The 27,082-nt window shown below is 35.3% G+C and overlaps 1 protein-coding gene across 1 annotated transcript; it reads right to left on the reverse strand.

Annotated features, from left to right (window-relative positions):
- Window positions 1-7,528: 7,528 nt before the first annotated feature.
- Window positions 7,529-16,527, reverse strand: LOC145681425 (glutamate-gated chloride channel alpha-like). Its single transcript, XM_081753071.1, has 3 exons — window positions 16,214-16,527; window positions 12,274-12,499; window positions 7,529-7,896 (listed from the first exon to the last, which is right to left on the reverse strand). Exons 1-3 carry the CDS (start codon window positions 16,363-16,365, stop codon window positions 7,690-7,692), a joined length of 585 nt encoding a protein of 194 aa, XP_081609197.1. The 5' UTR covers window positions 16,366-16,527; the 3' UTR covers window positions 7,529-7,689.
- Between the last annotated feature and the right edge of the window lie 10,555 nt (window positions 16,528-27,082).

The following is a 27,082-nucleotide window of genomic DNA, read 5'->3' on the forward strand; positions in this document are numbered from 1 at the left end:
CCGCCATTTGCGTTTTTTCGATCTTAGGCGTTTACGTTGTTTTGAATATCTCAGTATGTATTTGTCCTACCAAATTGAAAATTGCTGAACGTCTCCAACTCGTGCAGAGCTAAAACTTTGATCTCTTAACATTTTTGCCTAAATCCACTTGGAGGGTGTGAAATCAGGGTCTACACTAGCAACATTTCTGGACATTGAAAACCTGTTTGGGAAGAGGAAACAACTGACGTGGAGGTCTGAATTTGTGTGTGCATGTAGTTCGGGGTCATACGTTAATACACAAAAATTTACAGACCTGTACCTCCTCCCAAAGGTCTAAAAAAATTGTCAAGTTGGGGAATTATGCCAATTTAGCATATTTCACTGTCCAATATCTCCAAATCCAATATCTGGGCCTGGATAAAAAAAAAAGAATCTGAAATTTTGGGATTAGTTAGTCCTTTAGTTTACCATAACACACAACAAAGCGCGTTTTGTGTTTTTGAGCAGAAGGGGGTCGAATTATTAAGTAATGACGTCATACTCTATTAGGTGTTTTGTTCATAAAATCTACGGAAAATTTGTTGTTGTGAAGTAAAATAAAATAGGATGAATGGTTAGTCCAGTTAAGGCTCTCAAGCTCCTTTCTTTCCTCTAGTTGTAACACTGTCTTATCACACCCACAGCAGCACTAGTGAACAATGTCACAATCAGCAGAAGGCGAGGAAAGTCAAAATGCACCCTTAACAAACAAACAAACAAAAAAGAAAAAAACGTAAATACTCTTTGCTCTTGCTGTTTGCTATATCAATGATATTCAAACATGTTTATTCTTGTTTTAACTGTCAACTCATGCAGGAGATTGTTGTCCTTTCGTTTGATCTACAGTCCGCAGTCAGTGTTTACAGCGAGTAAGTGTTCACTGACTTAAGAAGTGTAGCCAAAGCCTTACTTCCATCTAGAAGTTATCAAGATCCTTCCGCATCACGAGGGGTCTATGAAAAGTGTGATATAATAACATTTAAACTATATTTATGATTTGATTTCCGTATTCTTAAACCTTGACAAGTGTCTTTCATTATGTTCGTGGAATCCAGTGGCGTATTTAGGGGGGCTTCCGGGCTTAAGCCCCCCCCCGAAATCTTACTTACTATAGTCAAGTATATGAAATATCTTGCGGAATTTTCATATTTTCAGGCAAAGCCCCTCCCGAAACAAAATCGTAAATACGCCACTGGTGGAATCAGTTTATGAATTTATAGTTTCTATACTTTGAATCATGTATCGTTAAAGCAGTGTTCGAGATCTAAAACTTGGGTCAACTAGTGTCGTGAATTTTCTAGTCTAGGTTTGAATTTAAAAATGTACTTCCTATCTCGCCTTACAGACTAGACTTCAGTAATAAAGCATTATTTTGCATTAATTTCGTAATTCGTATCTGCATTGATTTTATTGTATTTTAATTGAATTAGTTACTTAGATAAGTTACAGGATGTACCAAAAAAAACATGTTGGAATAGCTGAGAATTAGGATTTAGATTTCTGGGCTTTCGGCATCTAAGGCCATTTAGCCCTTCACGATCTGAGGGACGACGTCCCTCGGCGAGCACACTATCCAGGGAAAGGGAAGGAAGGAAGAAGCCTGGGACCTGTAAGTTAGGTACCACCCCGACATTTGCCTGGTGTGAATGGGGAAAACCCAAAAAAAACTCATTCCGGGTGGCTGGCCTGAAAAAACTGTTACACTTTTTCGACCGAGTGCCCCCACCGGGAATCGAACCCGGGACCGCTCGCACAGGAATAGTTGAGAATATCCTGGTTTGTGCTCCGAACATATTGTTTCGTACTTTTAAAAATTGGTACTTGTAAAATTGAAGCTTAAATAAATAAAGAAGGAAAAAAGCACATTAAATGGTCTTTAATGGAAATTGTACAAATCATTCTCAGTAGTAAGGGAATACTAAAATCAATAATAACTTTCTCCTAGTTAGTTCAAAGTATTATCTGTCAATACATAATTTTAACAATCATTCACAATTATATGATTCAGTTAACGTTCATGATGAAATATAAGGAATAATCAATTAATCAGTAAATGTTCACTAAGGATGCGTTTCCGATGCGTTAACCCTCGCAGTGAACGCGATCTAGGTGACTATTCGGTAATTTTTACTTTCACCAGAGTTATAAATCATATTGTGAGCGAGTGAGGGTTTCCAGGTCTTTTTTTCCTATGTAACCCTATTGTGTTACATACAGTAAATTTTTCTGTGATTAACCAACTTTTTCGAAATGCCCTTGTATTTTTGTGAATTTTCTTTTGTTATACACGCACATACTTTATAATAGCAGAATTCCAATACTCTGCACAAAGGATCTTCCAAGGATCTAAAATCTCCTTGCCTGGCAACACGTCTTTCCTTTTCTCTCTCTCTCTCCCTCTCTCTCTCTCTCTCTCTCTCTCTCTCTTCCTTTAGGCATCTTTTACTGACTCCGAAACAGCAAGCGGTCTATTGCTCCGAAATGCACCAAATACGCTCGAGCCGACGTATTCTGCACGTTTTTATTGCTTTCGTGTTTGCAGTGCATTGCGATTAGCCATCCTCATTTAAATACATGGTCAGCGTATTAAAAGCGTACGCATGAGCCACAAAAACGTGTTACGAACGCATCGATAGCCGTAGACTAAGAGCAAAATCAGCGCTTAGATTTCGTACACAACAAAAAGAGATTTGACAAAATTTCGAAACGATATAAGAAAAGCTTTTTCTCGCCTCACGTTTAACACCACTGAAGGTCCTCTCATATAGAGATTTCTGACCATAATTACATACAAAATTGATTATACTGTAGCTGTCAAAATAATTTCGGATCACACGCATTGATTTTTTAAACTTCGCTTCTAATAAGGGTTCAGAATTTAAATTTCGAACGAAAAGGTGAAAATAAGATAAAAAATGGATTAATCAGAAGCTACTTTCACGAAAACTTACATAATGAACGAAAGAAAGAACATCTAATCAAACACAATTTTGGTGTTGAACCAAAATGGTACTAAATATACTTTACTACGTAATACAAGAAGTAGTAATTAACAATGCTTCGAGAAATGATTACAAAAATTGCTTCATTTCCCGCGAGCCTCCGTAATTTTAGCAGCCGCTTGACAAGAAAATAAGAATATATCCTCAGAAAGTTATAGTATATACAGGGTGTTTCAAAACAACACCCACAACGTTTGGGGGTAATTCCTGACACCAAGATAAGACAAAAAGTGTAGACCAACCTGGGTGCACAAATGCTTCCTTTCGGAGTTATAGGCTGCCAAAAAAACGCATGAAGAAATGAACTTTAACGGTCTATAGCTCCAAAACTATGGGACCTACTGTAGTCGGGTCAAGACTTCACTGAGGAACTACTATGTGCCCTATTCAAGTTTCAGAATGCTCTGGTACTTCCGCAACAATTTTTATAGAGGTAGTTGTTGAACACTTTAAATTATATGCCTGTAGCCAAACTCCCTCCATAAAATTTGTTGCGGAAGTACCACAGTTTTATTTTCGTTTTATTGTTCTTATTTACTACTGTTTTGACATGAAATTTGCCACATACATGTCTTTGCCGATTATACACACACACTAACATTATAACAAATACCGGACGAATTCGTTATCAAAATGTATTCCTACAACAACATATTTATAGACATGCGACAATAATTTTGGACAGGAGTGTACATACATCTGATCAAAATCAAATTTATATAATCATGACATTTTAAGATGTTGTATTACTTTCCTTCATAAATAACTTTTTCTGTCATTCTGCTGATGTTCAACGCTTTATAACCTGTAAAAAAATATCAAGTATACACTTCTAAATTTTATGAAATTGGCTTTGCAGGGAGGTCGTCAAAGCAATTTAACCACCGAAACTTCAGAACAAATTGTACGATTGTTTCATAATGATAATCCGTCATTCATCAATTAATATCGACAGATTTTTAAACTTTACTAATGAAAAATAAATTACGGTAACTCCTCTTGGCTCATTGTCGAAGTACGTGTACTCCTTATACTTTACCAAAGTCTAGCGCCATTTATGGCGCACCGTGACTCAGTGGTAGAGCGCTTACCTCTGGTGTGTGGGAATAAAATGAAATGAAAATGGAATCTTTGAATTTAACGTCTCACGATTATGGCTATTAGACTAAGGGAGACGGTCCTTAAAGCAAATAAAGGATAATGGAAGAATTTGTGAAATTAGAAAGTGAGAGAAAACGGGAGTACCCCTCGAGAAAACCCACGAGCACATGTTGTCCACCACAAACTTACTTGGACGGAGATCGAACCAGAAACCCGGCCAACCTGAGGTTAGCGGTCCACCACTGAGCCACCCTGCCACCCCTCTCTGGAGTGTATGGTTCCCCTTCTTCGATCCCCGGACAAGTAAATTTGTTATGGACAACATCGAGTCTGTGTGTTTTCTCGGGTTACTTCCGATTTCTCCCACAGTCCCATTCCACCAAACCTTCCATCATCATTTACTTGCTTTCATAATTCGTCTCCTTGAGCCCAAAGAGCAGAAACGTGGGAAGTTAAATTGGAAGATTTCATTTCATTTTCATTTGTAGTGCCATCTTTCACGTAACATATGAAGTATTCTCAAATCTCATTCTATATATACTGCTACTGTTAATTGGTACTGTTAATTGCTACTGTTAATTGTAAACGGTCGCCTCTTTCTTGTAATCTTTCAGCATTTTCCCATTCTAGATATGCAGATTTTGTACTTCATTTCTAGATATGCAGATTCGTGTATAACGTTGCATATACACTCTGTAAAGAAAAAATAGCGACACTTCAATTGTCAAGGTAACTTACACAGAAAACCATAGTTGCAGCCGGCTAGAAGTGGAATAAAAGAAAATTATGAGAGCGATAATTCATTTGCATTATCTGTGACACCTGTGGTGTACAATGGCGCTTACTAATTATTTATGTATCAGTAATATTCTCTCCAGATGGCACCTGAGAGCGTCTCGTAAATTATTGAGGTGAGAATTCTGCATTGTATTTGTGATGTGTAGGCCTAGGTAATTAGCATTTTGTGATTGTTCTATGCTTTGTTATTGTTTGAACAGTGTCAAGTGGCAATATTGTTGTTGTGCAGCGTTGTTTTTGTATGAAATTGTTGCTACATGTGGACTGTAAACAAGTATGATTGGTAAGAAATATGACTTGTCGTCACGTGAACAAGACATATTTCTTGCTTTGCACAGCTTAGTTACATCTGTAAGGGAGATGGCTGGGATCTTCAAAATTCACCATCCGACGGCAAAAAGAGTAATTCACAAGCAAAAATAGTATAAGAAATCATCAATTCGTCAACAGTGTAATATAAAAAAGAAAGCATCACCCAGAGCAGATCGCCAAATAAAATCAATAGCACTGCAGAATTAAGGAATGACTTCCCCAAAAATCGTTTTGATTTTGGACCTGCAGTCACTCGTATGACTGTATTGTCTTAACAGTATGAGGAGGATATTACGAAGAAAAAACCGCCTGGAAAGTCGAAACTAACAAAAACACAGAAGACTTCAACACGTACGTTTGTGCTACTTGGACTTATGACAACTTGAAGCATGTTGTTTTCTCCGTTGAAAAAAGTTTAGAATAGTGGGAAACGATAGTGGTCTGAAGTTGTGGATACGAATGAGCGAGAAACTTGATACGGATTTTGTCTAAGAGATGCAAATATTCAGTTACTGAGTGATGATATGGGCTTGCTTCACTGCCAAAGACGTCAGAACAATGGATATATGTGAAGAGTCATTTGATGTACCAAAATGTCTTCAAATTCTGGTACGTAAAATTCTTACAACAGCTAAAGATAACTTTCCTGAAGAAGATATGAACTACTTCGTTTTACAGGACGTTAATGCTTCATGTCAATGAACGAAAATCGTTAATACGTGGTGCAAGAATATGACTATTCAAAGACTCATGTGGCCTCCAAACTCATCTGACATGAATTCAATTGTAAAGTTTGGGTCGATATGAGCAGAAGACTCAATAGACAACTATCTCGGATAGAATGCAACTCACGGAACAGATAATCCGGGAGTGATTCAGTGCATTTTTCAATAGGTTGCATTTTTCAATAGCCTTGTCACCAAAAGGCCTCGACGATTCCCCTGCACTTCCTAAAGCCCATGGTCCACATACGAAATCTAGTTTGAGGTATTGTACCTCTTAATGTTCGTACATAATTTGTCTTACTCTTAAGAAATTAATTTTTTTGGTGCTATTATTGTTGATTTTTCATACTTTTATGTATAATTCTTCCCACAGCCGTTTTTGCTGAAAACACATATAGCTACTAATATATGCATATAAATTCATTATATGCATATAAAAAACCTGAAACTGCGGCGCAAGTATTAAGAATGAACTGCTCATTAAGAATATGCATTGTAATATTATCAGTAATTCATGTAAAAACTCATGTTGGTTAATGTATGTTGTGAAAACCATATCCGAGCAAGTGTCGCTATTTTTTCTTTACAGAGTGTAGATGCTAATTAATATTTATTACTTCACTATTTGATTGAAAGGTGAATAATAACTCAAATATATTATAATTATTGTTTAATATTCATTATTAGTGGGTTGACAGAAAGTGAACCTAAGCCATGACAGAAAAATAGTTTGATACACAACTAGGCGAACAAGAGAACGTATCTCAGGTGGGAAGATTTGTATATTCTGTATGTTGATTGTGCGAATAAGGTATTCGTTTCCAATATTGACATATAATTGTCACCAAACAGTGATTACTTGAGGATGAGTTACTTCTAAATTTTACTACCATGAACTGAATAAATTCCAGAAAACACATCATTTAGACAGGTACTTTGTATTTCGGCTATTAGTACGGTTAAGTTTGCCCCTGTTTTAAATTTAAGCTGCGATATTTATTGTCCTTTCATATACAAAAAATATATTTTCTGTTGAACTGAGAAAATATTTATAAGCAGTAAATATATTCTTACCAGGAACACTTTTCTGTAGATGTTAACGTAGTTATCTCTCGTTGCTAAGCAACGAGTTTTCCTTTATATATATATATATATATATATATATATATATCAATCTTAAAGTATTCATAGTTGCTAACACCACTGAGAAATTGAATTTATTTCGTAGATAAAAATAACCTGTTTATATTTCAGTATTTTAACTAAATGTCTCCAAAGATATTTTTAAAGCTTAATTCAATTTTAAACTTAGACTTAAATATGTTGATTTTTTTATATTAAGACTTTTTCTTTTATACAGTAATATATAGTTCAATTAATTATAAATGAGTAAACATAAAAATGTAAAACAAAATTTAAAATAACAAAAAATAAAATTGCGTTGTAACATTTGGGACAATACACATGTCGCTTCCTTTCTAAGATAAGAATATCACTGACATTACCTTACAGTAGAACCGAGTACTATTTCATATTTATTATTATTATTATTATTGATTTTGTTTCAAAAGATTTTTATTCGATTATCCTTGTTGCAAGATGAGTTTACAAACTGTTACAAACAAGTTATTCTTTCCTTACATTACCCACAGCAATTGTTTGTACTTGTTTTACTTATTAAAAACATTTAATATAAAACATATAGAACATTTCTATTTTCCGTTAATTTCCTATCGAGATTCACTGTGCGCAGTTCCCAAATATGACCAATAAATAATACAGAATAATATGAAAGCAACTGGGAAAAGAATTAGTGCGCTAAGATCTAAAGGAAGTGCGATAGTCCTTTTCCCACATTTAAGAGTAAATTTTACTTCTTCGTTCTTCTCCATAGACATATCCTCTGGTCTAAGAAACGTATTCACTGCAACAGGTTTCTGTAATTAATAATAATAATAATAATGTTTATTTCTGTGCCATAAATAGCCTAATGGCAAAATTACAACATCTGATCAGAGAAAAATAAACACATATTGCATACAACGTAACCTACCTACAGAAAGAATAAATTAATAATAATAAAATAAAATATTTTCGGATTAAACAATAATTCGTTGTCAAATTATAACCAAATATTTTTAGATTCAAAATAGATACATCTTCAAAAATACTACAAATAATATTTGTCGAACTTAAAAATTTATGCTTCTGTACTGATAAAAGTACTGTAGATATTTCAAATTAGATTTAAAAATTAGTAATTCTTTCTAAAATTCCAGATTGTGTATTCAAGGGAACTAATGTTGACCTATTTCTCATATTATACATTGGTACCTTTATACCTATATTATGTAAGATGTATTCACTATGATATCTAGTGTCTAGTATTTTCTGAATAAAATCTCTTTCAATAAGTTTTCTGCTGTCATTTAATGCTTGTAATCCCCAAAACTGATTCCTGTATTCATAACCATGTGAGTAATAATAATAATAATAATAATAATAATAATAATAATAATAATAATAATAATAATAATAATAATAATAATAATAATAATAATAATAATAATAATAATAATAAAACATTTATAATAATAAATTATAAAAATTATAAGATAGAAACTTCAAAAGTAAACAGGACCAGTTGCTTTTACATCCTTTTCCCCCGGGAATATTCCCGGTTTTCTTCCATGGCCTATAAATTCCCGGGAAGAAATTTATTTCCACTTCTTTACTGTATTTTCCAAATTATAAGAACCATATGAGTAATTACTTTATTTTCATTTATTATTATTTACTTTTAGATTTTAAATAATTTGGAGGTTAAAAAATTGAAATTCATTGACTGTACTTTATATAACTAATAATATGATTTTTTAATTTCCATTTCGATTTGCACTAGAAAGTAGCAAAGTACTAATTTATAAATGATCAAAAGTAACCAGTTTGTCAAGTAATCTAGAAATTCTGTAGAGATAGAGGTGAAGTACTATCAATGCACCTCGAAACTACCGTCAGTAATAGGTGTCGGTCTGTCTGCTGTCTGTGATTCGAATTTCGCTTTCTGAGAAAAAAATCAGATATTGAATAAAGAAATTCCTGTAGTCGTAAATGCATATACTTTTAAAATGTAATGTTTACATATCAAAATTAGGATTCTTTCTCAGGATGTTTCATTAGTACCGATGTTTCGGACTGTGTTAATTAGGATTTCTTTCCTTTCTTTTACGTGTTTAATTAAGTACCAAGCTTTGTTGTCTAATTTTTGTAACACTGAGTATATTGTTCGAAATAGTCTATCTTTTTAAATTAGAGATTTAATAATACACAGTAAGAAGACAGTAACAAAGCACAATGTACCTCAAATCAACATTGTGTATATATGCCATCCCATACACTGGAATTTTTCGAGAGACTACGTATGTTTTCTGGCAGTTAGCAACCTAATTTGTTTATAACATTTTAAAATTTAAAATGATTACTTCTGTATAATATTAGTGGTAGGATCAAGTTTCGAAAATCCACTTACATATAAATCAAAGTGTTTAGCGGTGTAAAGGTATGTAGACTTTCTATACCATATGTTTTTCCTACATATTTACTCGCATAGAATATATTGTAAGTAAACGTACATATATGCGTAGTCTCTAAATACAATAAAATAATAATAAAATGGCATAATACCGTTCATAATATACATTTTAAAGAATTCTCTGGAGACAACACTAATAAGTATGCTTTGATAAAAACATATTTTCATTTGGAATTATAATTATAGTAATAGAATGCAATTTTCTTTGTGTTTGTACATAAATTCCGGGAATATTTCCATTTCGGGGAATCTCCCCTGGGGATATTCCCAAAAAATATTTTCCCGGGGATTTACCCATCACTACTTTGGAGATGGAGCCTGCAGAGTGGTCGAAATGGGTCTTCTTCGTATCTTTTCGTGTCCCATCGGTGGTAATACCAGTTGGTAATGGCATTTGTTGTCAGATTGATGGTGCTACAGGTATGCCGAAGCTCGTAGTTTTGCTTACTAACATGATTGCATATTGTACTATTGTTGTATTATAATAGAAGCAAAGTAAAGCAAGCATTGCTTTAAAAAGTTCCCACAAATACACCATTTTAAGCATTATAGCAATTTTACCAATGTTTTTCATATCTCCGGAACGGCTTCAAGTACCAAATTACTGTAAACTGCATTATGATTTTTTTTTTTTTTTTTTTTTTTTTTTTTTTTTTTTTGTCTACTTAAGCTCATGTACGTGATTGAGTGTGGTACTTATCTCAGAACTTTTTCGAAATAAAGTCCTTTGGAAAACGTTCAATTTTCAATTTCTTCCAACTTCCTTTCTATTTTTATTTTCAAATACGTCATATAATTATAGTATTCAGCTCTAGTGTACTTTAAATGTACATCTCACTTGCGGTTTTACTGTTGTAGAAACGTCGAAAAAGATTTGTTGTTTCTCGTTGTTTATGAGACTGTAGTGTCCTTAAATGTCAATCATGAATATTAAAAGTCATACTGTAAGTTTTTGTTTCATATGCAAGTTTTAATTATGTAATAAACTGGGTAGTGTGATTTGAATATATATATAACCTTTTGTTTTTGTTGGGTTGACAATACTGTAACTTTGATAAGATTGCAGAGTATGTCAAACAATGTCCCAGTGGATGTTTGCATGGTATGAAATTTTAGCGTGTTTTATCTAATAATTTGAAAGTTACAAGGGCCAGCATATATACCGACGAAACCATCCGCTTCTTTCCCCGAAAAGACAAAAATCCACACCTGTCCGTAAGTCACCTGCAGTTTCTTTGAAATCTGACGTGGTGGAAGTCAACATAATGGACACTGAATGGACGGTACTTGACCCACGTAGAAAGGTTCGCTTTAAACGTTAATTTCTGAGTTTCTGTTTTTTTTTAATTTATTGTTCTCAGCGAAGTAACGAGGCTAGTTGATGTTAAGGGCAAGAATTCGCCTTAGAGCCGCCCTGACCAATCAAACCAAAACGTTCCCTTTTGCCCAATTTTGTACCTTCCTAATCCGGCATCCATGGCATAGGCCCCGTTTGCGCCACTCTAGTTACCTCACTGATTCTTCTTGATATACATTATCTCTATTTTTAATATTATTACCATTAATGTTATTATGACATATATTTGCTATTTATTGTTATTGTTATACATTTGTTATGCTCATATATATATTTTTTTTATTTTATTTCTTGTTTTAGGTTTTTCTTTCTATTTTCCAGCAGTTTTCTGTTTCTTATATTTTGATATGTTCGCTTTTAAATTTTATTCATGGCTGTTCTTGTTTGAGCAGTTGTGTTGATAGTGACATGGTCAGATAGCCTCGATGCAGACGCAACCATTAAACTTCAATCAAGCAATGAAGCGCACCAAAACAAATTGTCCACCCTTGCATTCATCAAACATGACATTCTAGCTTATGGGTTTATTTACTTCGGCTGTTCCGAGCTTAAGATACAAGTAAAATGGCTTTAAGAACAAATGATAAAGAAACTAAGTCTACCTGATGGACAACAATAGGAAAAGATATAAAATGCAATAAGTTGATCAGTACGGGACTGTATACCTACTTTTTGGGACACCCTGTATACAGTAGACAGTCTGTAAATCTATGTCAAACAAAATCAGTAACAATTAAGATAAAATAAACAGTATTTTAATTAGGAGATTACTATCGATTATCTTAAAGATTAACGAATTTCTGTAGAACGTTTCAAGTTGAGTTGCTCACAATCATAATTTTCATGTGAAACAATATTTAATTCTTACATATGGTTAGCGTTTACCTGATTTTTCTATTTATTAGACGCATACCAGTCGAGAGATTCGAAAATTACAAAAATATGACTTAAAATTGCTAAAATTGACCTAAGCCTCAAAATTGTCAAAATGTGTAAACATATGCATTTTAAAATTACCTTTTTCAATTTCAGAACGAAGTGTAATATTGTTGTGTATTTGATGGAAATTTTATCCGTGATACCAGAAAAAAAACATTACATTAACTTCCGCTTCCTATTTATAAATCTCACTTTGTGCAAGGGCGCCGATTTGTCTGCAAATTTGGAGGGGGGGGCATTCAGATGCAAAAAGCATATATGAGGATTTTAAAACAAATTACATTCAAATTATGCCAAATATTGAAAATTTACAAATACAGTAAGGGGTTCCACATGAGCTTTGGGGTGGCCAGGCTCCTTGGTCCCCAGTAATCGGCGCCCTTGACTGTGTGATCCTAATAAATTAAGGATTAAAAGGACACCTACCTGTATCCTAGTCCCGGCGCTTCTTGGATGTGAATTCCACAGCCGTGGTGTGCTTAAGTTAATATTTATTTTATCTGGATAAATTTTATCTTTTTTCCATACTTTATTATGTCTTGAAATTAAAAGAATTACGGCATACTCTAAGAGGCCAGCTCCAACAAATAACACACAAGACAATACCCATAATTCATCACTTTTTAAATTTAACGCAGCCGGTGAAGAGGATCTGAAAAGTTACAGTGAATCAAATATTTGGAATAATCATTTATACCTTTGTTGAAATTAACAACAATCTTTGCAGTCTATATTACTTTTACGTTTAAAAAAAATCTTAGAACATTTTACAGTAATAATTTGTAGTAAACTTAAATACTCATTTGCACAGAATGTGATCCCAGAAACAAAGTGTTACACAAAGAACACTTAACTTTCTAATTAATGAATGGATCTTTGAGTTTTACGTCCCACGTTTATGCCGGCTATGCTAAAGGAGACGGTGATGATGAGAAATGAATGAAATGGTGGAATAAAGAAAATGTTAGGAAACGGGAAAAACCCGAGAAAACCCACGCACGCGGTATTTGTCCACCACAAAATTCACTGGGCGAGAGCTGGGAACATTCTAATGAATATCAGAAAATTTTCCAAGTTGAAGTTTTGACAATTCTAAACTAAACGGGCGATATTCAGAGAGAATTCGTTAATCAAGTGTTATTCACGCGAATGGTTAGTGAGCATATTAGTTCTGTACTAAGGGGGAGGGGGTGTACTTTTTGGTCTTGTCAGAGTCTGCTTGAAGTTCAGCTAATAAGTTGATTTGGACATGATTAACTAACATAATTTCAATACTTCGAGTGAGAAAATAAATGTGGCAGCTACAGAAATCTAGGCGTGTGCATGCGTAGGCTGTAAAAATGAAAATATATGAAATACGGAAATCGAAATGTTTTCTTTGTGGTTTGACGTCACAACTTATCAATATTTACGAAATCGACATAATTGTTTATTTCTGAGGGATATATATACCGGGAGATTCAATAAGAACGTACCAGGCCTGTATCGCACGTAGAGCCTTCAAACAAAAAATTGCATTACCAAATCGTATGTGTAGAATGCAATAAAAATAGTAGCGAGACCAGTGGCGTCTCCTGAATACCTCCAGTGGGGGCCAACTTCAAACTTTGCAATGGAAAGTGGTATAACTGTTGGAATCGTTCGAAAGGACATTAAATGTCATGCAACTTTTAGAGGACAAACTTTGTCATATCCTTTCCCATTTAGCCGCTAGAGGCGTTGTTACAGACTTGTATCTGACTACCCGTAGCAGACCTTTATCTCAGCTAATAATGCACATATAGCTGTCAAACAAACAATTGAACTACCAAATCGTATGTGTAGAGTGCAATAAAAATAGTAGCGACACCAATGGTGTATCATGAATATCTCCAACGGGGGTCATCTGCAAAATTTGACATGGAAACAGGGGTTGGTTGTGCCTCCATTGAAACAAGCGCAGAATGGGAGAAACGCCGAGAGGAAACACCCTCGCACCATCTGACTTTCACCTAGTAATGCGACCGTGTTGCTGCCAACGAGGAAGAAATATGCCAAGGTGTTTCCTCTCGATGTTTCTCCCATTGTGCGGTTGTTTCAATGCAGGCACAACCAACCGCTGTTTCCATGTCAAATTTTGCAGATGACTTCCGTTGGTGATATTCACGATACGCCACTGGTGTCGTTACTATTTTTATTGCATTCTACACATACGATTTGGTAATGCAATTTTTTGCTTGAAGGCTCTACGTGCAGTATTAACTGTGATATAGGCCTGGTACGTTCTTATTGAATCACCCGGTATATATATATATGGGGGGGAAATAAGTAGAAGTCAATTAATATTAGTGACAATAGAAGAATTATGTTGTAAAAGGGAAGATAATTCATTGATCAATTGTATATTTCCCTCAGAAAACTGAACGTTTTCTACTCATCTCTCACTGTTGATTTTAAGAAATAGTTCTGCTATTACAGACGAATCGCTACTCCATGGCTAATTCACCCGATGAGGTGAAAGGAAAGAAAGAAAGACAGACAGGTAATTAATTACCTTTGTATTCTCATAATATAGGTAAGTTTACTTCTGGCTAAACCAGGGTACTCTCTGCTGTGAATTAATTAGTCACATGTAATTAACTTAGTCAAACTTACACGTGCTAGTCAGAAATTTTGAATAAACTTCTGATAACCATGTATTAGTCAAGCCTTTAGTATGGCACTAATCATACGTGAAAACTACTCTGCATAAGACCCAATTATCCTTATGCAGAGTCGTTTTGACGCGTGATTAGTACCATACTAAAGAGTTCGACTAACATATGTTCCCTGCAGTAGTCATGCCTTTAGTATGACGCTAACCATACATCAAAATGACTCTGCATAAGGTCCAAACAATTCAAGCTGGACTGCAGTATTTTTAACCCATTTGCCTTCCCGCCTTATATGAGACCCTGATAGATATCTACAAATCTTCCTTTATGTTGCAAATTTGTAGATCTTAACGAGGAAATAGATATCAAATAAATTAAGATTGACAAGGGCTTTGCTTGGGAGTAAGAGCGTATCAAAATCATGGAGGAAATGAGCTTCAAATGAATGCTTTTAGTAATTCTGTAGTCAGGAATGCCCGCAGGATTTTTTTCCCAGTGAAAATGGGGAGCGACAGCAAAATTCCGACACACAAGCGAAGTCGCAATTACACATAACTTGGTGGATAAAATATTTCATGAAAAAAGTGCAATTATTTACGTGCATTACATAATTTTATGGCCTTCAGTAAATTTATTAAGTACAGTAGTACGTGAATAAGCAATTCTATTATATTTTTAAATGTATTTCGTGGAATCAAACCATTTTCGTAAGTGAAGGTGAACAACTTCGCTCCTTTCACCCTTTCGTCTACGAACAGCTATGGCTTTCGTTAAAAAGAAAAATACAAAACAACTTCAGACAATTTATCAGAAATGTATATTTAAGAGACACATTACAAGCGCAACTATATAAAATAATCGTAATTATGGCAGTATATCAACTAGCTGAATAGTGTAATTTAGCTACAAAATCTCCAAGATTTCTCCACTCAAAGACTTCAAGTAATGATATTCACATTGAATCTTAGTCTGATAATCTGTGAATCTAAATTTACCCTCTCTCCCTGGTAATTAGACTTAAAACAGCTTCTAAATTTAGACATTTAGTTTCAAACATTCTTTTTATTGTTACTTATTACAGCGAAGTTTGCTGTCTCTCCTCTTTTGGGTAAAACTCTAGAAAATATCTAGTACTATAAACAAGATAAGTGTAACTTACAACTTTATGCAGTGCGACCCAATAAAAACCTTTCACTTTTTGATAGGCTCTAGTGTTGTCAATAAAGGCGCAAGTAATGTGGAAGTCATTGCTTCCGCTCACCACTCTCTTGCCGTTATCAATCGTTATTATGGTTTGGTCAGAAGCTCAAAATGCGTACACAGTCGAAATGTTTCTCAAAAGTAACAGGTCTATGATTAGAGCACAAAGATTTTTCCGCTTAAAGTTTGCTGTTCCACGTAACGAAAATGTTTCTGATCAGAAGACTATCTTACGATGGGTCGAGAATTTCCGAACAAAGAGTTCAGCGTTGAAAAATACTCTCGCCTACCTGAAAGTATTTGTATGCCTCAGATACTCTCGCCTACCCAAAAGTACTTGTATGTCTGACAGCATTGCTGCTGTGAGACAGTTTGTTTTGAGCGTGATTCAGTTGTTCTGCCCCATCTGAATTGCGACACCGTTTCTTATCCATCGTTTTGTGGTGTTATCCCTTAAATTGTCATTCATGATAGAAGGGAATGCTAGAGTGAACACGCTATACATAAAAGGGTTACTAAATGGCTTCCCTTACCTGACAGCTTCAAGCATTGTAATCAAGGAAAGTAATGTAGTGACCAACAAGACTACCCTTCCTGGTACGATAGTTGGAGGAACGAGAAAGCTGGCCCATGAGATAATAACGAACAGAGAACTTGGTAAATAAGTATTCATCAAATGACTCATGAGCTTACGTTGCAAAGAAAATCGAAGTCGTGCAGCTGAATAAGATGCTAGAAAAGAACATAAACATATTAAGATTGATTATCTCCGTAACCTAGTAGGTATCACAAAACATACTTTAAAATCTTATCTTCTATAGGTAAGTATTTTTTAAAGGTAGCCCAAAGTTACATTTCTTATTTCTATCAGGAGTGGCAAAGGGAGAAATCCTTCGGAGATGTAAAATCATATTCTGAAAATTGTTACATACTATGTTAAAGTTTATTCCTGTTTCGCCGAACACCTAAAGCTACCCAGTTATCTTACATCTGGGCAGTTTTGACATCTACCAGCTTTGGGAAAAAACTATTTGGTTAGAGTTTATACCCCGAAAGGAATTTTCCCTCATCAAACTCCATTTTTATTGATTTGTGTGGTGTTCTTAATTTTCTGTGAAGGATATGATGTCTATTGAAGACAACACTTACTGCGGATCGCTACACTACTCACCGAATGAAATGCGTCGCAATAACCCAGCAACCGTCAATGGACATATAATATCCTTACGTTGGAGGACAACGAAAACGAAAATATCGTTCAAAGGACTGTGTAGCCTTCTCATGAGGTACTGTATAAAATCCTTCGTCACCTATCGTATTCTCTAATAGCCTCTTGAACATACCGCCAGTTCTTTCGCTTTCTCGAACACTTCTTGACAGAGAAGAACCTTCTTGTTGACCGGGTTCTGTAACGTGTAGTTGAGAACTTCTTGTAAATCAAACTCCAGAGTTCTTTCGCCATGCATTCCAATCCATTGGCTGAGCGACGACAAAATTGTGTGGCTGGAACTGGAGACTACTTTAATTACAGGTATTGTAGTTTACCTTTCTTCCTTTTACCTTTTCTTTTGAAAGAAACGCGTCAACCTTACATTTCACTAACACCATACCAACAAAATCAGTTGCTGGTTCTGAAAAGTAGCCTTGAATGTAACAGTGGTCAAAAGACGGTGTTATCAGAACCGAAAAAAGGAAATGCCTCTGTAATTATAAGCTTATTATATACACATTTATTTGGTTGAAAAATCACCACCACACAGAGTTCAATTTAATGTAAAGACAAGTTTTCAATTCTTTGATACTTTCTGTCCATAAAGAACAATATGTTCAACAGTAAATGGAGCACTTAGATGTCAAGTGGTGTAACTTCAAAATTGAAATTTTGTCCAAAAAGGACAACATGTTCAACAGTAAATGGACCACTTGGATGACAAGTGGTCTAACTTCAAATTGAAATTTTGTCCAAAAAGGACAACATGTTCAACAGTAAATGGACCACTTGGATGGCAAGTGGTGTAACTTCAAAATTGAAATTTTGTCCAAAAAGGACAACATGTTCAACAGTAAATGGACCATTAGGATGCCAAGTAGAGTAACTTCGAAATTGAAATTCTGTCCATAAAGGATAATATGTTCAACAGTAAATGGACCACTTGGATGGCAAGTGGTGGAACTTCAAAATTGAAATTTTGTCCAAAAAGGACAACATGTTCAACAGTAAATGGACCACTTGGATGGCAAGTGATGTAACTTCAAAATTGAAATTTTGTCCATAAAGGACAATATGTTCAACAGTAAATGGACCATTAGGATGCCAAGTAGAGTAACTTCGAAATTGAAATTCTGTCCATAAAGGATAATATGTTCAACAGTAAATGGACCACTTGGATGGCAAGTGGTGGAACTTCAAAATTGAAATTTTGTCCAAAAAGGACAACATGTTCAACAGTAAATGGACCACTTGGATGGCAAGTGATGTAACTTCAAAATTGAAATTTTGTCCATAAAGGACAATATGTTCAACAGTAAATGGACCATTAGGATGCCAAGTAGAGTAACTTCGAAATTGAAATTCTGTCCATAAAGGATAATATGTTCAACAGTAAATGGACCACTTGGATGGCAAGTGGTGGAACTTCAAAATTGAAATTCTGTCCAAAAAGGACAACATGTTCAACAGTAAATGGACCACTTGGATGGCAAGTGGTGTAACTTCAAAATTGAAATTTTGTCCAAAAAGGACAACATGTTCAACAGTAAATGGACCACTTGGATGGCAAGTGATGTAACTTCAAAATTGAAATTTTGTCCATAAAGGACAATATGTTCAACAGTAAATGGACCATTAGGATGCCAAGTAGAGTAACTTCGAAATTGAAATTCTGTCCATAAAGGATAATATGTTCAACAGTAAATGGACCACTTGGATGGCAAGTGGTGGAACTTCAAAATTGAAATTTTGTCCATAAAGGACAATATGTTCAACAGTAAATGGACCATTAGGATGCCAAGTAGAGTAACTTCGAAATTGAAATTTTCCAGGAGAGGATTTTGAACATCAAAATCTCATATATAGTGCATGAAGAGAATGTTATTCACTATCAACATTAGAAAAGAAACTCTATAATTACGTATTTTGCTGCAACTATAAATAAAATATGATTTTTCATGAGATATTGAAATTTTATGCTCCCTTCTGAAAAAAATCCATTTTGGAGTTACACCACGTTGCATCGAAGAGGTCCAACTTAGTTATATTATTTGTAGATAGTTATTTTAGCTTTCGTAACAAGTTTTAGTATTACATAGCCAAATTAGGGACTTATCATCGGTAACTAAGTTACAGCTAAAATAAATAATTCTCACGATCGTAAAAGTTCCATTCTTATTATCTGAACAGCAATTAAAACCAAAATACATTCAAATATGGAAATTTTTCAGTCCTTTTCTGTCGTTTTACTTATGACGTGCTGGACTTGACCTACCTTCTGGAAAGTCCTGTTTTGATAACTAAGCTGCAGAGTTCTCTTCGTATTACATTGAGCCTATAGGTAATGTTATTATTTCTATTGTAATCTTGGAATATTCATTCGTAGATATTTCTACCAGATTCAAAATATTGATTACGAAGTTAAATATGTCTTTAAAAAACAAAGTCTTAGATGTTCATCCCTATTGTGAAACATAGAAGCTTTTTAAAGTTTGTTTTCGGGGCAGTAAATACGATCCTGAAAAGCAAAAGAAAGTACCTCTGTACCTCAAGTACAATCCTGTCAATTGAGTAACCTTTCAGACATGATACCTTACACTAGCGTTTCCCAACCGGTGTGCCGCGAATGGACCGCTGGTGTGACGCGAGGAAATCGAAACAAAATTATTAATTCTATAGAAACCAAATTGCAAGACATAGGGAAAAATTTATATTTTTATATTTCACATTACTATGAATATCTACCATGGAAAAAATTACTGTAATTGTAATATATTATTCTACATCTATCACTGTGTAGCAGACAGTATTTCGGCTAGTACACATTTCCACGGTTAGCTGCTATGTTACGCTTCAATTGAGAGTCATACTAACACCGAGAAATGGAAGCACTTGTACGGTACGCGTCAAGTGAACGTTCGTAAAACACTCATTCCTACGCGAATGACAGAACAACACTTTGTTCAACAGCTGTGTTTTGACTTCGACGCATCGCAAGCTGTGTGAGTGCAATAATATGCACCGGTTTTTTTGTTTGTTCGTTTGTTATTTAGTGATCTTCGTTCTTAGTGAAAGGTTGGATACAATTTTCAAAAAAGAAAGCGTATTTCTTAAAATCTGAGTCTTATATTTCATTGCAATTGTTTTTTATTTTAAAATTAGAATAGAAAAAAAGCATAATGAATTAGCATAGGGGAAAACCAGTGATCGAGCTTTCATCTCTGTGAGAAGATGATCAGTAATCACAGAAAAAGAATACCATGGTATTTTATATTTGCAAATAATAATAATAATAATAATAATAATAATAATAATAATAATAATAATAATAATAATAATAATAATAATAATATTTATGAGTGTGCTGCGAGAATTCAAGTTACACAGGTAGTGTGCCGCAAGTTGAGAAAGGTTGGGAAACACTGCCTTACACGCATACAACAAAAATTAATAATTTCACAGTTAATTTTTGCAGTTCTGAATCGGTCCCGAAAAAGTGTGAACTCCTTTTTGGGCCAGCCATCCTGAATGAGGTTTTCATGGGTTTTCCTGATTCACACCAGGCAAATGCCAGGATGGGGGGGCGCGGTGGCTCAGTGGTAGAGCGTTCACCTCTGGTGCTTGGGATCGCGGGTTCGATCCCAGCCCCCGCCAAGTGAACTTTGTGGTGGACAAACACCGCGCTCGTGGGTTTTCTCGGGGTTCTCCCGTTTCCTCCCACTTTCTTCATTCCACCATTTCACTCATCTCTCATTATCACCGTCTCCTTTAGCCTAACCCGCATAACCGTGGGACGTAAAACTTAAAGATTTCATTTCATTTTCAAATGCCAGGATGGTATCTAATATATAGGTTCCAGACCGCTTCCTTCCTTCCTTCCGCAATCCTTTTTTCCTTGCTTCTCCTCGGTTTGTGTGATCGCCAAGGGACACCTCCCTCATACGTGACGGGCTAAAATGGTCTAATTACTAAATCCTGCAGTTCTGAATGTTCTTCCCTATTTCCACTTGTATGAGTATAATATACTCTTCCTCCAGTCTTACCAAGATAATGTCGGGATAGTACCGAATAATAACGCCCTGGCTGCTTCTTTTCAATCTCAGCCCTTTCCATTCTTTTATTACTTCTTGATCAATTTCCTGATATATTGTTTAGTATATGTGCTCAAAACAATGTCGTGACAATGTAATCCAAATCATTCATGCAATCCCACACTAACTGATGTATTTCTTAGTATGTACTAATAAGTGTTGCTACACTTAAGAGTTTTCATCCCAGCGAAATTAAAATACCGCTAATTTTACAGTAATTATGCGATATCTTCAAATAGATAAAAGATAATTGAAATATGGAACAAGAGCGCCCTAGACAATATTATTTTACGTGAGGTACCGTTATCACAAGTCACCTAGCGGCTTTCCATTTTCAGCTGTTTAGAAACGCGAAAATAAATGCCGATTTTCAAAATGGCTCGAAATCGAAAGCAGATAAGTGAGTCGTGATAACGGTTTCTCATGTAAAATAATATTGTCTAGGGCGCTCTTGTTCTACATTTCGAGTATCTTTTATCTATTTGAAGATATCACATAATTACTGTAAAATTAGCGGTATTTTAATTTCGCCGGGATGAAGACTCTTAAACTAAAATGCAGGTTGTCCCCAAAGAGAAATCTTAATTCTAAAATTAACTTCTTCTTTATTATGACAAAGTCATTAATTAACATTTTGAAAGGACAATCAATATACAGTACTTACCATCATGAGTCTTAACAGCGGTAAAATTTTTATCCATAATAAAAGTAACTTCATACTCAGGTAAACGAAGAACTTGAATAGGTCCACTCCGATACATTAATGGTGAATCTTTGCTCCACGTAAATTTCAGAATATTGCTTTGATACGTATCTGTAAATAAAAGTAAAAGATCAATAATTAAGATAAATTTAGTAACATCATTTTTTGTTGATCAGTTTTTCTTTGGTTATTCGTCCACGTCTGAGTTTGGGATGCAAACGATTGTAACGGACCAAATTTTAGATTTGTTCCGTACAGAGAAATAAACTCTGACATCTCCTTGAGTAGCTCAGTCCCGGAGATACGACAATACAAAATGTTAATATTTTTTGTCAAAGGTTATTCGCTACTCAATTAGAGTTAAATATTCCGAATAATTTTAATAAGATCTTAGTAAATCATTATTTATTGTAATTTAAAATGTATAACACATTATATATGTAATCATTCTGGAAAGATATACATTCGAAATCTAATTAGTGTAAAAGAAGAAGAAAAGTTGTTGATTTAAAAAAAGAAGAACAAGATATACGAACCTTGCTTGTCATGATAAATAGTTAGTTATGAATTAAGTGATACTGTTCTAGTGATTTGTTGATCTTATGACGATACAACTAAGTTGTAAGTTAATTAAAGGCAATTAAACATTTTCAGTGAAATTAAATATTATTATTAAAAGATAAAATATAGCTCGAAGATGAACATAAGGGAAATTATGTTCGAGTAAATTAAGTCCAGGGCCCCCCAACTGCTAAAACCTCATCTAACGATATGCTCTAGTTTTATGCCATCATTGTATTTGTCTGTAATGAATGATTTATCAACAATCCATTCTTTTAACTATTATGTAATTTACTAGAACGTGAGTATGATGACGTCGAGATTATATTGTATTATACTAAATACCATATATGAGCTAAGTACAGGAATTGTTTATAAATTTGCATCTGCAACTAACAAGGTGGAAGTATAGTTTACATCGTCACGGTGATTTTATGGAAGGAAGCCGCCTTGTTGATTAATAGTTCGAGCGAGAAATATGCCGAACCTTTTTATATGTGAATCTGGCGTTTGGAATCCTTTTCATTAATCATGTCTGTGGCCCCAAGTATAAATGTCCCCTGTGTTATCAGTGTTGCCTTTTAGATGCCTTCATACACGTGTGTGTACTTCTCATATGATTGGAGCTATATTACTGTATTCCGTCATCCACAGTTTTGTGTATGCTCACTAATGTGTTGAAGCTATGTTATATTGAACTTACGCAATCTACAGTCTGATTATCCAGGCAATAGAATAGTATTTTACAGGATACCTTATACATTCAGGAAACCACATCAGGAGGATCTGGAAAGCGACATCCTGAACCCCAAAATAAAATAGTCTACAGTTTCCCTCATCGTTTGAAGAAGAGGAAGATGGCGATGTGTGTGAGGCTGTGACAGAAAATGGCGACCCAGCCAGGATCGTCGCTAGAGGGCGCTGAGACACTTCAGTGACATTCTTTGATGTTGGCTATCCGATGTTGATTGGTACTTTTTACTAAATGGAATTTTGAAGATCTTTAGCAAAATGGTGAGTGAAAAGTCGTTGGGGGACCTGACTTACAAAAAAATGACGCGTTCAAAAGTTAAGCAGACTGTTTCTGGGAATATTGAAACCCAGATCCAATTCGGATGTAATTGTGATCCTCGGAGATCTGCAAATGAACTCACAGTGAAATGTGATAAGTGTAGTAATATTTACCACCTAGACTGTTTAGATTTGGAACCAGAAGAATATGAACAGTTAGCTAAGCATGAATGCCCATGGGTATGTGAGAATTGTCACCTGGTAGTACAGTCTGATGAATCAATGTTGCCAGTACAGGTCATTGATGGTGAAGGTTCCGGAACTGAAACAGCATTAGCTGGAAGTCCGCAAGTGACGGGTGAATTGCGAGTGCTAATGAAATGGCTGGATGAGAAATTTTCCGAATTCGCTGGCATGAAGACCTTAATGGAGAAGATGAAGAGAGACCAGGAAGAAAGTCGGAGAGAAATTAGGGAATGGAAAGAATCGCAAAGAAATGAAAAAGAGAAACTGGAAGGAAAGATGATTATGAAAAATAGCGATCTCAGGAAGGAAACAGAGGAAGTAACTAACGAATACGAAATTGAGAGACAAAATTTGGACATCAAGGACGGAGGTGAGACTGAAGTGAAATTTGTAGAGTGTCATCATGAATGGTTGAATCGGAAAATGAAATGGCGAATTTCAAGAAAAACCACATCTCCAGAAAGAATCACACATGAAAGGAATCGAAAACGGATAAGGTGGAAAAGTGAAAGTGTAAAAGATGTCAAACTCCAATGTAGTTGGAAAAGAAAAAGAAGAAAAGGATACATGACATACATGAGTCAGAAGAGAAAGAAATTCAGAGGAAACAGCCATCGTAAAGGAACAAGAAGAAGAAAATCTCCAGATGTGAGCGTATTCAGAAAGGATTTAACAAAGAACTGGAAGAAGATTGTGCGGGGGGGGGGATGGGGTGATCAAATGTCCTAAAAGTCTAGGATTGTCCTAATTTTTAACTTTATTTTCAGGAATCCCGGGTAAAAGCTTTCGGGACAATATTCTGTACAGATCTCTTTAATTGACTAATTATGAAGTGCTTTTGGCCCTCTTGACATTCTTTCGCGAAATTTCGCATGATCTAAAGTAACAATTTTTTCTCATAAAACACTGTTGTCATCACTGCCTTATTTAAATAATAGCACATGTTTTTTCACTCTTCACATGGTTTGGCAACATTGCTTTGCTGTTTTATCTGCTTAGTTTAGTGTTTGTTGGTACAAGGTTGATTCATTTAAACTGAACCGAATTTGAATGTGTCACCTACCTAGGTAATGCCTTGTTTCCATCACCCACTGTGTTCGATCTGTAGGCTGCCTCTATTGACTATTTCCTGGTATATGAGTTTCCATTGGAGAAGGTAGCTGGACTATGGGCACTAATTCCAGTCCTCTTTACAGCCTTTCCACAGGCTGGAGACGGTACGGACTCGATAATGGGACAGGCGCCGCTTGAGGAGTCCGAAAACATAATAGTCCATTAGGTTGGCATTTGGACTCTTGACATGAATGTCAGAGAAGGGAATTGCCACAATTCCAGTTTACTGTTCCATATATCTTTAAATATGATCGTGGTGGAACAGCATTATGTTACTCCACCCATTTTGAAGGCCATTTTTGGACAACTTTCAACTTCTGTTTTGTTGCATTAAGATACGGTGTAGATCTCTTATCAATCTGATTCGCGGCTCAGACAGTCTGGTTGTTGTACAGGTGTTCCTTAAACATTCAACAGCTGTGTGCCTTACCAGATTCATGTATAATACTTAAACTCACCCCTCCTTTGTCCGATTTCAAAATTTTTGAAGTGAATAACAATTTTCAGTTTTAGGAAAAAATGTTTCTTTAGAAATTTGGACTTGAATGTTCCTACATTTTGAGATCTTTTGTATCCAAGTTCCATACAAGCAGCCCGTATTTACGCAAGGGTCACAGGGATCCGAGTCCAGAGCGGCATATATGAAAGAAAATGGGACTTCTGTTCCATGAAAACAATATAAGTACCAAAGCGCGACCGAGTTTTGTCATCACATCCCTACGAACGCTAGAAGGAGTTGAGACTATTGCTTATTGGCTGCTGGCATCAAAATTGCCAACCTCAGGAACAAAATTATCGATATTCGTCTTTAACATTATCGTATATTACAAAAAATTATCATATAATATCGATATTATCGTATAATTCACATGATAATTGTTGAAACAGATATAATACCACTAATAATGTCAATAATATATATTAAGAGTCTTCATCCATGCGAAATTAAAATACCGCTAATTTTACAGTAATTATGTGATATCTTCAAATAGATAAAAGATAATCGAAATGTGGAACAAGAGCGCCCTAGACAATATTATTTTACATGAGATACCGTTATCACGACTCACTTATCTGCTTTCGATTTCGAGCCATTTTGAAAATCGGCATTTATTTTCGCGTTTCTAAACAGCTGAAAACGGAAAGCCACTAGGTGACTTGTGATAACGGTACCTCACGCAAAATAATATTGTCTAGGGCGCTCTTGTTCCACATTTCGATTATCTTTTATCTATTTGAAGATATCACATAATTACTGTAAAATTAGTGGTATTTTAATTTCGCCGGGATGAAGACTCTTAAACGTTTTTTTAGTAATCTTCACTTTCGAACTCCAAATCGGCGTCTTTGTCCTCGCCAATTTTTAAAAACATTATTAACACAAAACAATATTTCCACTCCCTCGTAAACATAATTGAATTTAAAGAATGTATGCAGGGTTGTCATTTGCCAATTCTCAAATCGTCATTGAGTAATCGTAGCGGGAATAGTTGTTAAAATCCTGAGTATTTAATACCCATCTACAAGTTATTTGCACACTTAAAAACTGCAAAAGAAATGTCCGGGTTGGACCTACTATATACTTAAACATTATTCGTGGGAATTTTCTTGTTTACTAAACTCAGGAGCTTCATATGGAACTTTAGAGGTGAAACTGCAATCAATAGTATAATAATATTGTAAAGTTGTGTTTGTGCAGGAATAAGTAGAGCATAGGCAGAGCAAATTTCAGTCCGGAATCGTTTTTACCATTACCGGCTTTTGCTACAAAATTCACTATAAACAGTATATCACAAATATCACCATAATGTAAGTTCTCTATCAAGGGCACAGATTTCTCTCTAAATTTGGGGGGGGGGCTCATTCAGATGATGAAGGTGTATATATGAAGATTTTAAGACAAATTGCACTCAAATTATGCCAAATATTGTATATTTATAAATACAATAGGGGGACCCACATGAGCTTTGGGGGCCCGGGCCCTCCAGGATCGGCGCCCTTGTTCTCTATACTGGGTAAAAACAGGTGACCCACGGCCCGAGCAGCCTAGGGCAGGATCTTCACAGAGCTCCGAAGCAAGATAGATGACTGTGGTTAGGAGTTCCAACAAAGCTCCGGTTAAGCTGAATGGAAAGAGAGAAAACCTAGCGTTCCGAGCAAACTAGGTGTTTTGGGATAGGTGTCTCTTAAAGCTCCATGCAAGCTAGAGGAGGGATGACCAGTCGCAGACTGATGCTTGTCGCCAAAATCCTCTGTTATATAGGTGCTCCAGGTGACACTGTTCTTCATACGTCATCACATGACCAGCAGGCCGGTAGCCAGCCCAAAAATGTAGGGGGAGCCCGACTGAAGTTAGGGCGGGCCCGATCCAACCATATTATAGTTCATTTGCAAGCCTACCGTGAAAATTTTACGGAAGCCAGCAAAAATTTAGGGGAGCGACCCACCCTACACACCCCCTTGATAC

Source organism: Thermobia domestica, chromosome 3 (genome assembly GCF_964235325.1).
Source record: "Thermobia domestica chromosome 3, izTheDome1.hap1.1, whole genome shotgun sequence".
Lineage (NCBI taxonomy): Eukaryota > Metazoa > Arthropoda > Insecta > Zygentoma > Lepismatidae > Thermobia > Thermobia domestica.

Coding starts and splice junctions, on each gene's coding strand:
- LOC145681425 (XM_081753071.1), bottom strand. CDS start 16,365: ATGAGTCATTTGATGAATACTTATTTACCAAGTTCTCTGTTCGTTATT. Junction 12,500..16,213: donor ACAATGCTTGAAGCTGTCAG/GTAAGGGAAGCC, acceptor GTAACTTTTCAG/ATCCTCTTCACCGGCTGCGT. Junction 7,897..12,273: donor GCGCCGGGACTAGGATACAG/GTAGGTGTCCTT, acceptor TATTAATTACAG/AAACCTGTTGCAGTGAATAC.